This window comes from Natator depressus, chromosome 12, assembly GCF_965152275.1.
Source record: "Natator depressus isolate rNatDep1 chromosome 12, rNatDep2.hap1, whole genome shotgun sequence".
NCBI classification, from domain to species: Eukaryota; Metazoa; Chordata; order Testudines; family Cheloniidae; genus Natator; species Natator depressus.
This window is the reverse complement of record NC_134245.1, coordinates 3,107,190-3,121,385: the sequence shown is the minus strand read 5'-3', so window position 1 is coordinate 3,121,385 and position 14,196 is coordinate 3,107,190. Positions and strand designations below refer to the sequence as shown.

Below are 14,196 nucleotides of genomic sequence, written 5' to 3'. Positions count from 1 at the left end.
ACTCTGAACCTTGTAACTAAATTACCCATCAAAGAAATCTTGTGAAAGGCTAATGAAGGACTTAAGGACTTTAACAGAAATGCTAATTTCACAGCAAGAGGTCATTATATATATAGTCAGAGGTCAAAGGTCTAAGTGCTTTCCTCACTAACCATCATTAAAGGAAAAGGCCATGTTAATACAAACACTCTCAGCTTGCTTTCTGTGTGAAGAGACTATACATATGAATTCAAAGAAAGATCCTGTGTCTCTGGACTGTTTGGATTCTAACAGGACAGAATAACTGAACGAGAAGACAAAGATTCCCAGAATAATTCTAAGTAGCCCTGAAAGACTTTTGGGAAACTGGCAGTTTATTACATTACTTCCACCATTTGGAGTTACAAACTGTAATTTACCTATTGTTATATTTTACCTGCTTTAATCTCTCAGAAACTGTAATTCTTTTTTCTCAGCTAATAAATCTTTAGTTAGTTTACTACAGAATTGTCTGCCAGCATTGTCAAATCTTACTTGGACTCCATGCATACTAGTGAATTGCCCTATAGCCATTTGAATTTGATGGGAATAATATGTGGGCACAGGCCCCATTACAGAATTGTGGGGGCCTGTGGACTATGGAAATTAGGTCCCCCATCTTCCCTAAATTAGACAATCAAGCACCCCTGTCCCATACAGGCCCCAGAATGCCCCTCTCTCTTCAACCCACACAGAGACCCCTGAAAGCCCCTCACACACCCCTGAATGCCCCTCTTGCTCCATGCACAGCCCCCTGAATGCCCCTCCTGTCCCCCAGTTCCCCCTGAATGCCCCTCTTGCTCCACATACAGGCACTGAATCCTCCTCCCACTCCCCACAGTCACTGGATCCCCTTCCCATCCCCCACAGCCCCCTGAATCCCGCTCCAACTCCCCACAGCCCCCTGAATCCCCCTCCCATCCCCCACAGCCCCCTGAATCCCCCTCCCAACCCACATATACACCATCACCCCTCTACTAGCCCCACCTATCCTGACCACCCTCACACACATCCCAGCAGAGCTGACATACATCCTGCTCACCACAGCTCCCAATACTTTAATGCCACTGGCCACAGCCGCCACCATCCCCTGCTCACCCCCAACATGCTGGCCCCCACCTCCATCCCCCCAACATTCTCCACTCCCGCACAACTCCCTCCACCATCCCCCACTCACTCCCAACCCCTCACCCCATAGCCCACCTGCTGCTCACCCTTACCCCCACACCCACCATCTCTGAGAGTTTCCTAAGCACTCACCAGTGCCCTCTGCCCCCAGCTCAGTGCTTTGCTCCCACCCCAGGCTAGGGCGGATCCTTCCAATCCTGGCCAGGCAGCTCCGTTCACTCCTGCAGCCTGCACTGCACTCACATGCCCTTGCACCACTCAGGTTTGGCACAGCCACCCCTCCCTCCGTCATGGCAGGGGCACGGTGGGGAGGGGGGTGGGCCAAATTTGAGTGAGTGGTGTTGCACTCTGGTGCAAGGGGACACAGCGCTGTTCAGTTTTGGGGTATTTTCCTGGTTGTTGGGGGGTCCCCTGAGATGGAAGCCCTGTGCAAGTGCATAGAGGACACATTGGTTAATCGAGGTTGGTGTGGGTGTAAGATGTATAGTGACCTTAAATGGTCACTTCCTTGCTTTTAAGTCCTTGGGTTTTATAAATGACACAATAGGCAAGGAGACTGTGGTCATTTAACAAATGTAACCTGGTTTTTAAATACAAATTTTTGTTTATGGAAAAACATATTTTGTGGTTTCTTTATAGCTTTCATTTTAGCTATTCTTTACAGTTCAGATAAGTGGGATGGACATAGCACCAGACTATTAAATTAAAGGAGTGGCACTAGACTCAGGAATCCAATGGAACTTTTCCATACTGAACTAAGAAGATCTAATTTAGGGCTCAGTCCTACAAGGGGTGCTAAAATAGAGCTTTACAATGGAAGCTGGTTGCAATCTTACCTATGAAAAGGCTACTTCCTTTCCTTAATACCTCCTGATTTACCTCACAGGGTACAGAACCCTGATTTGTGCTGTGTCGAGCTAATGGAAAAGTGGAAGAAATCTCTGTACATACTCAGTCAAATCTGAAAGTGAATTTTAATTGGACTGTTCTCAGCTCTTCAATGTTTGTTTTCTACAAACAGAGCTTAAGTTTACTAGCATGTATACCTAGAAAAGCTTATTCTGAGCTCAAATATTTGCCAAAAGCAAATTTCAAATGGCCTCTCTCCTTAACTGTCAAATTTGCAAGCTATGCTGTATTGGCTAGTTATGCAGTCACCTGATCCAGAGACAGAAACGACACTGAGTAATGAGCCAAGGCCTCTGCGCAAGTGGACCTATGCAGAGTCCCACTCATATGGGTCCAGAGATTTGCCTGCATCATTCTTCTGCAAGATCAGGGCCTAATAAAGTAAGAACTGCAAAGATTCATAATGGGCTGCTTGCAAGCACTCTGTGCATTATTCACTGAGGAAAGTTGTGTACACATGAGAAATTTTTGAACTAGAATATGAAGCAAAATTCAATAAATAATTGATTAAAGATTATTATTTGCATTATAGTTACCCCTGGAGACCTCAGCCAAGATCAGAACCCCATTGTGACAGTCCCTGCCCTGAAGATCTTATAAGACAGGTTTCAGAGTAGCAGCCATGTTAGTCTGTATTCGCAAAAAGAAAAGGAGGACTTGTGGCACCTTAGAGACGAACAAATTTATTTGAGCATAAGCTTTCGTGAGCTACAGCTCACTTCATCAGATGCATTGAGTGGAAAATACAGTGGAGAGATTTATATACACAGATTTATATACACACATGTTCTCTGTGTATATAAATCTCCCCACTGTATTTTCCACTCAATGCACCCGATGAAGTGAGCTGTAGCTCACGAAAGCTTACGCTCAAATAAATTTGTTCGTCTCTAAGGTGCCACAAGTCCTCCTTTTCTTTTTATAGTTAAGACAACGGAAGGTTTGTTATTGCCATTTTTCAGATGGACTGCTGGGGCACAGAAAGATTAAGTGACTTGCCTGAGCTCACACAGAGGGAAGGTGTGGAAGAACAAAGATCTCCCAAGTTCCAATCCAGTGCCTTAATCACAAGACCATCCCTCCTCTTAATCACTGCAATTATTTGCTGAGTTCTAGTTCTGCTATTACTGTCAGTCTAACTGGGTGGATTTCCCTCGCCTGTAAATATCTTGCATCATGCAGCAGCTTTCCTTCTTTCTCCTTTCCCTCTGCAATCTGCCCATTTATTAAGGCTCTTCCCTTAGTGCTGTATTTTGTTCCAGATGTCAGCAAGGAAAAAGCCTCTTCCCTTTGCAGCATACTGGGGGACTCCAGTAGAAAGCTGAGTAATACTCCACTGGTGGTAGACCTAGAAACCCAGGCTAAGGAGCAGAATGTTAAACATGGGTTCCTGGGCAAGGGCTTTTCAAACAAATCTTTCCTTCAGTAGGGCTGAGAAATGAAGACCAACCCTTGCAGCTGGCAGCTGGGAAGACAGTTTGTTAACAGAAGCCCTCTTTAATTACTGGAGGTGATGTCTGCCAAGTAAATCCTATGCAATTACTATGTAAATAAAAAGTACTTGCATGACATCTGTATCCTTTAGCTTAAAGCCTCATGGAAGTCAACAAATGACTGTGCACAGACCATAGATTATACTATCCAGCAGCTCAACGGGAGTTTGGCTGCCAACAGATCAAGGGCCTGATGTTCCCCTCCATCTCAGAAACCCACAGGCAGGGAAATGCTCCACTAGGAAACCCACAATGTTCCACCTCCAGAGCCTCCAGCTCAAGAGGAGTGCCTTACAGCGAGCTGAGCAGGACAGACATCAAGCCCCAGAGGAACTGCCCCGTTCCAGGAATGTTTCATGCTGGTTTTAGACAGCAGAGTTTAATGGCTGTCTCCACAAGGGGTAACAGGCAGGGACAAAAAGAAAAGGAGTACTCACGAAAGCTTATGCTCTAATAAATTTATTAGTCTCTCAGGTGCCACAAGTACTCCTTTTCTTTTTACGGATACAGACTAACACGGCTGCTACTCTGAAACCTGTCATTAGGCAGGGACAGTGAATCAGTCACTTCTATCAGAAGACGCTTCCATGCCAGTGTCAGCTGAGATGTGCATACAGTCACAAAGGGAGCAGGACTTAGGCGGCTCTCAGCTGCAAACGCTTGGTAGCCTCCACTGCACTGGGCCTGGAAAGCATTGCACTCGGTCCCCAGGGGGCTGGATGCATCTAGACTCACTTTTCCTCCTCTCCACCCACATGTATGGAGAGAAGCATTAGGATTACAGGACTTGATCCTGATAGTACTGCCACATGCCAATCCATTCCATAAAGCTCTGCAAGACTGCTCAGGGAGAGGGGCTGCTGCTTGGCTGCATGGCAAGACTTTAGGATGGGGCCCTGCCATCCATGCAGTCATGCCATATGAGCCATAGTCCAGGCAATGATTGGGAGCCACAGGCCAAGTTTGTAACTGTCTGAAAATTTGAGAGTGAAAGCTACTATATTATGTGGTTCATATAACACAATGACAGACCTTACTTCGACCTAGATGAGCTCAGTGTAGTTAGTGACTTCCAGACATTGCATCCTGAAGCCTTGCCTCTGGAGTAGCTTAGCACCACCAGAAAGCCTCACACCAGAGCTAACGTTGGCAATCCCATGACATGAAAACCAACCACACTGGTATGTTATGCTTATTGTGCCGTTGGGAATGCTGTACCTGAGATGTCACAGTAGATGGTCCTATGATAGACTTTGGCTTCTCGGGGCTTAAAGATCACATTAATTTCAGCTGTAGAATTTGGCCAAACATCTCCCTCCTAAAACAAAAAAGGATAGCGCAGTTTCAACTACAGATACACAAGTTAAAAAAAAAAAGGAAAAACTGAAGGCATGAAGCCATTTGGATTTACTAAAAAACATACTGTAAATATAGCTTCCTTATTAATAGCACTTCATGTTATAGGTTTCTACCAACAAATAACAAGGATAGCATGAATATTATATCCCGATACTAATACCTGATTAAGCATACTAGAGAAATTTAAGAGACTGACCTTGTAAACCATAGAGAGACAAAGTGGGTGAGGTAATATATTTTATTGGACCAACTTCTATTGGTGAGAGACAAGCTTTCAAGCTTACACAAGTTCATCTTCAGGTCTGGGAAACTTAATCAGAGTGTCACAGCTAAAAACAAGGTGGAACAAATTTTTTAGCATAAGTAGTTAATACATGTTTCAAGGAACCATTCAAGGTAAAGTGACCTGTTAACATGAAAGAAAGTGGGGGGGAGCAGTTGGTTGGGGTTACAGATTGTTGTAATAGACAGTGTCTCCATTCAGTCCATGATTTTTAGTGTCTAGCAAAGTTATGAATAAAAGAGCTCTGAGTAAGCTCGAAAGCTTGTCTCTTTCACCAACAGAACTTTGTCCAATAAAAGATATTACCTCGCCCACCTTGTCTTTAGGATGACCAGACAGCAAATGTGAAAAATCGGGAAGGGGTGGGGGGGTAATAGGAGCCTATATAAGAAAAAGACCCAAAAATCGGGAATGTCCCTATAAAATTGGGACATCTGGTCGCCCTACTTGTCTCTAATATCCTGGGACTGACACGGGTACAACAATACTGCATACTACTTGCAAACCATAAAGCATCTCATTTCATTATAGAGCCATTGGGCCCAATTTTGATCTCACCCTGATTCAACAACTTCCAAGGAGTTACCATGGATTTACACGAGTTTAACTAAAAGTCAAATCTGTCCCAATGGCTCTAAACAAAACAAAACCCAGCCCAAGTTGTCTGAGGCTTTAATCTAGCAGAAGAAGAGGTAAACTGAAACACAAATGATAGTTTTCCCTGGCTTAGTTAATACAAGTCTGTAATAATTATTCACTGCTCTTTGTTCTACTATTCCTCCAGTTAAATATAACTAACTCTATCACTTCACATCCTGGCAGTCTATTCCCAGAGCAGGTATATGGACACGTGCAGTATGCAGCTAATTTTGTTTGCCACACTATCTACTGTATGAGGTTTAATGTACATCTTAACAGCTCTCTGACTTTGTACATTGCTCTTTAAAAGGACTATGTCAGGGCTGACTCAGTGGCTAAGCAGTAAGGTCTGATTCTCCATCCTGGTTGTCGTGATCCTCAGAGCAGAGAGCTGCAGAGCCTACCAATTCAGTCCCTCAAAGGCAAAGAGTGCTTGTTTACATGAACACTTAGTTCATGGCAAGCTGGAGTGTAAAACTCCCTCACACCAGCCATCACACTAAGATGAGAAAATCACCTTAACCTCTGGCTAGAAGGACGGTGATTATGACAGAGGTATTAGAAAAGATGGGGATGTAAAGCAGAGGAAAACAGGATGCCTGTAGGCTTGCAACTGGAACACCGATGTTGCCACTGGAAAGAGGAAAGCGAATGACAACTGAAAACTGTTACCCTGAGGAATCCATGGTATTTTCTTCATTAGCGTCTGTAGGGCCTCCCGTACAAGACAGAAAACTGGTGATGGTGCGTGAGGGTACTGTCAGTGTGGGTCTATGTGTGCCAAGAATTATGGACAGTTATGTCAGAGCCTAGGGCCTTCTCAGTGGGGTTGTCAGGGTTCAGCAGACTTTGGGCTTCACAAAGCCAGTTACGACACAGTTGGAGATGTCAAACAAGATTTCCTCTAGATGGCTGGAAGGGTTAACTTGCAGCAAACCCCCCCCAATCACCAGGAATCATCACCATAACGTCAGCCCAGTGAGCCCAAAGCAAGCTAAATTCTGTGTCTGTTAACGTCTGTGCTATTCAGCCCAGGAGCAAAAGTCCTCTCAGGCCAGGGTCCAGGCAGTGTGCTTTCCTCCCTCTGCCATAGCCCAAACACTACTCCTTTGTGAGTCCCAGCTCTCATCCTCACCTTTCAGCCATGGCAACTTGCTTCAGGGCAGGTATTTCTGCCCCCCGTTCAGGGGAGTGAAGGTGGCGATATGTTCACCACAGCACAGCAGGGTTTAAAAGCATCAGAAAAGGAGCTGTGTCAAGGAAACTCAGTTCCTTAGACCTACGCAGCAGTAAATGCAAAAATTCCAATGGAACGCTTCCCAGAGCTCATCAAAAACATGATCATTCCATCATCATAAATGGATATTGTCCAGCTATGATCACTCTTGCATTGATTTCAATGGGGTTATTTACACTTAGGTGAAATCCAAATCAGGCTTGGGACATTTAGGGCTCGATCCTGGTTCCATTCAAAGCAATGGAAAATCTCCCTGTAACTATAATGGTGCAGGCTCAGGCTCTCGGACTGACTGCACAACAAAGGGCCTTTTACTGTTGATTTAGTGTGGATTGCGAGCCAGTCGAGCTCAATGGTCTGTTCGAACATCTTGGCCCTAAAACCCACTCTCCTCAGGCTGGCTTGCTCATTACTCAAAGGCTGACAGGTGTCATGGAAGCAAGCGCAATGGAACTCATAAGCAAAAACAAACACATACAGAAGAGAGAGAGAATTTAAACGTACAGGTGCCCTTGCTAATGACAGTGTGGTTTTCCAGCTGAGTGGGTTTGGCTGACTTTGGGATTTGATGAAATCCAAGGCCAGCACATCTGTGACACAGTTATGACTGACACTGCACTCTTACCCTGCTGTTTCCGAGCTCAGTAATGGGACTGATAGGGAGACAGGCGCAACAGGACACACAGATCTAGGTTTGGGAGGCTGGGTCAAGAGCCAGGGATAGACGTGGTAAATAGGCCAGAGTCAGCAGGTGCTCTCAGGCCACACCAATTTAGTCTTGTCACTAGTGCCCCCCAAAACAAGTTGCAGTTCTTCTACCACTGGTAACAGATTTGGATTTAAAGTGACTGGTCTGTGGATTGTGAACGGTTATTTACCCCCTAAATTAAGGCAATCGAGGTAAGGAGAGGTAAGCTATGGAGCCATGTGAGATTCATACTCTGGGCACTTGAATCTTTAGCACAACCTGGACACTAACACTGCTGGCTGTGAATAAAGACACACTGCATTTTGTTGAAAGGAGGAACTAGGAAAAAGGGCTACATTAAAAAACAGCTGCTTCCATCAGAGCTTTTCAGAGCACTTCACAAACTCTAACAAATGTTGCTTCACAATCCTGCTGTGAGGAAAACATGGTTTTCTTCCTCTTTTCCGCTATAGGGAAACGGAGACACAGAGCGGTTCTTGCCCAAGATCAAACAGCACGTCAGCATCAGAGCTGGGAATCTCTCTGTCTATCCTATGGTACTTCTTTGGCCCTATTACCCTAGTATATGAGCACCTCACAATCTTTCCTGGGTTTATCCTCAGCACCCCCATTGGCTGGGGCTCTTGAGGCACAGAAAAACGAAGGGCCAGATTTTTAAAGACACTTCGGGCTAGTCTACACTGGCAACGCTAAGGCGCTGTTGCAGCAGTGCTTTAACGTGGCTTGTGTAGTCATGGCAGAGCGCTGGGAGAGAGCTCTCCCAGCGCTCTAAAAAACCCACCTCCACGAGGGGCGCGGCTCCCAGTGCTGGGGCACTGTCTACACTGCCACTTTACAGTGCTGACACTTGGAGCGCTCAGGGGTGTTTTTTCACCCCTCTGAGAGAGAAAGTTGCAGCGCTGTAAAATGGTAGTGTAGACAAGCCCTTAGGCATCGACATCCCATTCAGGAAGTTAGACACCTAAATGTTGTTATGACCTGGGCTAAATCTTGTTATGGGTTGAGTTAAAACCCCATTGAGGTTGATAGGTGTGAATTCACCCTTCAATTAACACAACTGTAAGCGTAAGCCACCCCCAAAGACAACAGAGCTGTATGAACTTGCCCAGGAGCTTTTGACTGAGCATTGTTTTGGGTAGGAGTATGTGTGTGAGGGAAGAGAGATTACACAAAAACTGAGGACAAGAACACACAGAGAGAGAAAGAGGCAAGAAAGCAAATGTGACTCTGGAGAAAGCAAGAGAGAACTTTTGGGTCTCATGCTTGTTAAAGAGACTTGAGGGCTGTAAGCTAACAAATCTGCTCCTTTTATTCAGTGGCTTCTGAGTTCACAGACACATAACTTTGTACATTCCTTGTAAATAAACAACATTGCATCAAATAGCATACCAGACTCCATCAATTTATGCTCCCAGCCGGAATATTCTCAGGGCCCCAAACCTTGGCTAGCAGTTGATCAAAAAGGGGCAATACCTTTAAAATATGATTGTGACTTCCCCTCGGTGACTTCCCAAAGGGTCACACAGGGAGTCAATGGAACCCAGGGGTCCTGGCCTGTAGCCCCATTAAACCAGATTCCCTCCTTGCTCTAGAAACAGATGGTAAACTGTTACTCCAGAATTTGACATTCTTTAGTGTACCCCAGAATTTGACAGTACTGCAGTCAGCAATTTTATATGTTAAGCCACTGCCAGCTGAAAACCACACATCACATAGCTAGGAAAATCTTAGGCCTCAGAGGCAAGGCCAAATAACTGCATGTTTGCAGTTTTGTTATCAGAATGGGAGGTTGGGACAAGAAGTGAAAGTTCCATGAAAATAGAAGGATTGTTTGGACAATGACCTTGGTTTTAGGTGTCTCTAATATGTAAGTTTTATTGTTGTTATGACGAGAAATGCTTTGCTGATAAGGAGAATAATGAATTGTTATTGGAGGTTGCTAAGAAAATTGTTAGCCTATTAGAGGCTATTATGAATCATGTGCTTTGTTTGAGAAAAATTATAAAAAGTTTAGTTAGAAAGTGTGCTTTGAAGTAGTCCAAGGAAGCTTTCCTTTGGGCAAGGATTTGACACCTACGTTCCCCAGCAGTCAGATGGAAGGAGGGCCCCCCCGAAGCCTGGCCACTGATCCCTCAGAACCATTTCAGACTTTGCTTGTGCCAATCATTTATTAGATGGATGAGCTGTGCCCCCGTTGATTTATTCCTCACACCGCCTGGAGAAAAACAGTTAAGTTACCACTGCTTTGGGTTCTGAAAGCCCTGGGTAACAACACCAACTATCTGAATGGTGGGGAGATAGGGTGAGTTCCAGAGGCTGAGTGGACAGAGAGCCTGCTGGATTTTCTGAACATAGACTGGACCTGGCTAGGAGGAAAGGTGAAGGAAGACGGTGGGGCCACATGGCTCAATTTGCTGGGAATCTCCCGGTATTGCATTCATTTCCAGGTACCCCGGCCAACTGCAGTGATTTTTGTTTTGGCCTGCAGTGATGGAAAAGCAGACACAGGAGAGAAATATGTAGAAAAGGGAGGGGGTGGACATGGGAGAAAGTGAACTTATCACCTGACACTCCCAAAGAAAATATTTGCTTAAGAGTGAAGGTTGAAAGTGTTGTGACGTTGCACTCCATATGTTTATGGAAACATGCTTATAAGTGTGAATATGATGTAACTGGAATATGCTTCATGCAAAAGGTCTCTTGTAAGGTATCACTACAATGATTATGATCTACTGAGTGTGGTCATCCCATTTGTTCACAGGTACGAGTTCTAGGTCTGGCATTAGGGGAATAAGACATAAACTTGTATTGCTGATGTAAACATGTTAAGTGGAAGCCATTAAGGCTGCTTCAGAATCAATGACCTGCGAAGGGGTTTGTTTAGCTGCCAGCCTGCCTGTGGACCTGTCCTCCAGCTCCTGAGTAATGAAGAAGGAGGTCTTACAGTGACGTGTGATCATGTCACCTGAACTGGAAACCATCTTTAACCTGGTGCTTTTCCATTTAGAATGAGGGGTGGGAACCCAGATTGAGACAAAGGATTCATGCCTTGGGTCAAAGATATATAAGGGGGTGGAACAGAACAAAGGGTGCTGCCAGTCATGACAAACACCCTAGTTACCACCTGAGCTGGAACTAACAAGAACTGTACCAGGGGAAAGGACTGGGCCCAGATAGGAAGAAGTCTAGTATGTGAAATAAGCTTACTGGAACATCTCTAAGGGTGAGATTTACCTGTATTCAGTTTCTTAATGTAATAGGCTTACACTTGTATGTTTTGTTTTATTTTGCTTGGTAACAAACTTTGTTCTGTCCATTATTACTTGGAACCACTTAAATCCTACTTTTTATATTTAATAAAATCACTTTTGTTCATTAATTAACCCAGAGTTAGTGACCAATACCTGGGGGAGCAAACAGCTGTGCATATCTCTCTATCAGTGTTATAGAGGGCAGACAATTTATGAGTTTACCCTGTATAAGCTTTATACAGAGTAAAATGGATTTATTTGGGGTTTGGATTCCATTGGGAACAGGGTGTCTGGGTGCTGGAGATAGGTGACCTGCTGAGCAGTTTCTGGTTAAAATCTGCAGCTTTGGGGGCGTGGACCAGACCTGGGTCTGTGTTTGCAGCTAGCTAGCATGTCTGGTTCAACAAGGCAAGGTTCAGGAGTCCCAAGATGGCAGGGAAAACTGGCTCAGAGGTAATTTCAGCACGTCAGGTGACAGTCCCAAGGGGGTCTCTGTGACCGAACCCATCACAAGTGTATTGAAGGGAGTCTGGCTAACACTCTCAAACAGTACAGTGCTTCCTTTACAGAAATGCCACACCTAGTAAAAACCCAAACTTTCAAATGCCTGGAGACAATCAGCTGGCTCCCCATTGCCATGTAATCCTTCGTCACTCACTGTCATAAATATAAAGGGAAGGGTAAACCCCTTTCAAATCCCTCCTGGCCAGAGGAAAAATCCTCTCACCTGTAAAGGGTTAAGAAGCTAAAGGTAACCTCGCTGGCACCTGACCAAAATGACCAATGAGGAGACAACATACTTTCAAAAGCTGGGAGGAGGGAGAGAAACAAAGGGTCTGGGTCTGTCTGTATGCTGCTTTTGCTGGGGTCAGAACAGGAATGGAGTCTTAGAACTTTTAGTAAGTAATCTAGCTAGGTATGTGTTAGATTATGATTTCTTTAAATGGCTGAGAAAAGAGCTGTGCTGAATAGAATGACTATTCTTGTCTGTGTGTCTTTTTTGTAACTTAAGGTTTTGCCTAGAGGGATTCTCTATGTTTTCAGTCTAATTACCCTGTGAGGTATCTACCATCCTGATTTTACAGAGGTGATTCCTTTACTTCTATTAAAAGTCTTCTTGTAAGAAAACTGAATCCTTTTTGATTTTTCTAAGATCCAAGGGTTTGGGTCTGTGGTCACCTATGCAAATTGGTGAGGATTTTTACCAAACCTTCCCCAGGAAGTGGGGTGCAAGGGTTGGGAGGATTTGGGGGGGGAAAGACGTGTCCAAACTACGTTTTCCTAGTAAACCCAGTTAAAGTTTGGTGGTGGCAGTGGAAATGCCAAGGGTAAAATTAATTTGTACCTTGGGGAAGTTTTAACCGAAGCTGGTAAAAGTAAGCTTAGGAGGCTTTCATGCAGGTCCCCACATCTGTACCCTAGAGTTCAGAGTGGGGGAGGGACCTTGACACTCACTATCACCCCACCAAAATGTAACATCAAGGCTGTTGCTCTCCAGTATGCTGGGTTTCCCTGCTCTGTTTACATCCCCTTGACGATCCCTGACATCCTTGGTAGTTTGTACCATCTACAGCTTGTCCTGCCTTCCAAATGCCTTATGTATAAACTGGAATGGGTCCCAAACCCCAGCAAGGCAAGACCCCACTCCTTTCCTTCCATATGCAACTGCCCTCTGCGGCCTTCCCAATGGCCAATTTGTAATCCAGATTATCAATGCCTGTCTTCTTGCTTTATCTACAAGATTTCTATGTGACATTTTATCAAATGCTTTATCAAATTATGATGTCTGCTTTTCCTTTACCTATTTCATCGGCCTTTCACAAAAGTCAATCAGATTTAGCTGACAAGATTTAGCCTTCTATAAACCAAAGCTGATGTCTGCCTGGCAATTCATTTCAATCTAAACCACCCTACCATGTTATCCCTAATGATTGATTTAACTATATTACTTGGAACAGAGATCAAATCAACTAATCTGCAATTACCAGCATCACACCTGCTGCTCTTTTTTAAAAACTAGCTTTACATCAGCCTCCCTAAATGCTCTTTGTTCTCTGCCTTTGCTCTATGACAACTTCAATATCTGTGAGTTTGAGTCTGAAAGTTCCACTCCTTCACTCCTTAAATACCCTTGGGTGACTCCCATCTGCTTGTGGTCTGTGTCATGGTGCAGTGATGGGGTAGTTCCTCTGGATTTCTAATGCCATCTGCTCTAATTCTGTTCACCACAGGTTTCCTTCTGCTGTGAATAGACTTGCAAAGCATAGGCTGCATGGATTGAATTGGAGTTGCACCAGGGGTGGACTTGGCCCTATGCATTTAGCTCCTCTTTTATTTCCTTTGTCCCCCCACTTCCTCCATTATGGCATCTATACCAATCTCCAATAGACCCACAGCATTTTGTAAGAGTCTGTACTGAACTTCATACAGCTGGGCAAAAACAGCACTGGGTCGTCCTAAGCCAGACAATTGGAGGAAATATTCTGATTCAGGTGGAGCACCAAGGACAGTTTTAGGCAGGGAATATCTGTCCAGTGTACTGGATAGTAAAGAATGTTATATGGCTTCTCATTCAGTCCAGCTAGCTCAAGGTAACATTTCCAGGAAGCTTTCAGAGTGCATGCTCCAAAAAAGGAGATGGACCTGCCATGTATCTGGCTAGGAAGTTATTACATTTCCTTTTGGATGCAGGCCTTGACACTGTTATCCATGCTTTTGTTATCTCAGGATTAGACCATTGGAATGTGCTGTACCTGGGGCTGCACCTGAAAGCTATTTGGAGACTGATACTGCTGTAGAAATGCATCGGCGTGCTTACTTGGCAGAGCATTGTGTTAGGAGGATATGACACCAGTGATCAGGATCTGCTCTGGCTGGCTGTTAGTCTCCAGGTGGAGTTTTAGATGCTGGTTTGTAAAGCCACAGGAGAACAGGAACTACTGGTTAAAAGACTGTGCTTCACTCCATACCGTTGGAGACTAGCTGGTACAGGCATATGTGTTTTTAGATGAGGATAGGTTAGCTTGGGCAGCCAAGTCCTCTATAGGACGATACTTGAATCAACATGTGGAAAGCTACAGGGGACACCTACTCCTAAAGAAATAACAGATACAAAACTGCAAGCATGATATTTTAGTGTCTATGGCTTAATGGCAGTCAGAGGCAAGATA

General features: G+C 44.6%; 1 protein-coding gene across 1 annotated transcript in view; it reads right to left on the bottom strand.

Annotated features, from left to right (window-relative positions):
• HYDIN (HYDIN axonemal central pair apparatus protein) overlaps positions 1-14,196 on the bottom strand; it is a 443,011-nt gene that overhangs the window by 273,653 nt on the left and 155,162 nt on the right. The window contains exon 10 of the mRNA XM_074968344.1: positions 4,767-4,866. Coding sequence (XP_074824445.1) covers positions 4,767-4,866 — 100 coding nt within the window. The remainder of the gene's footprint in view (positions 1-4,766; positions 4,867-14,196) is intronic.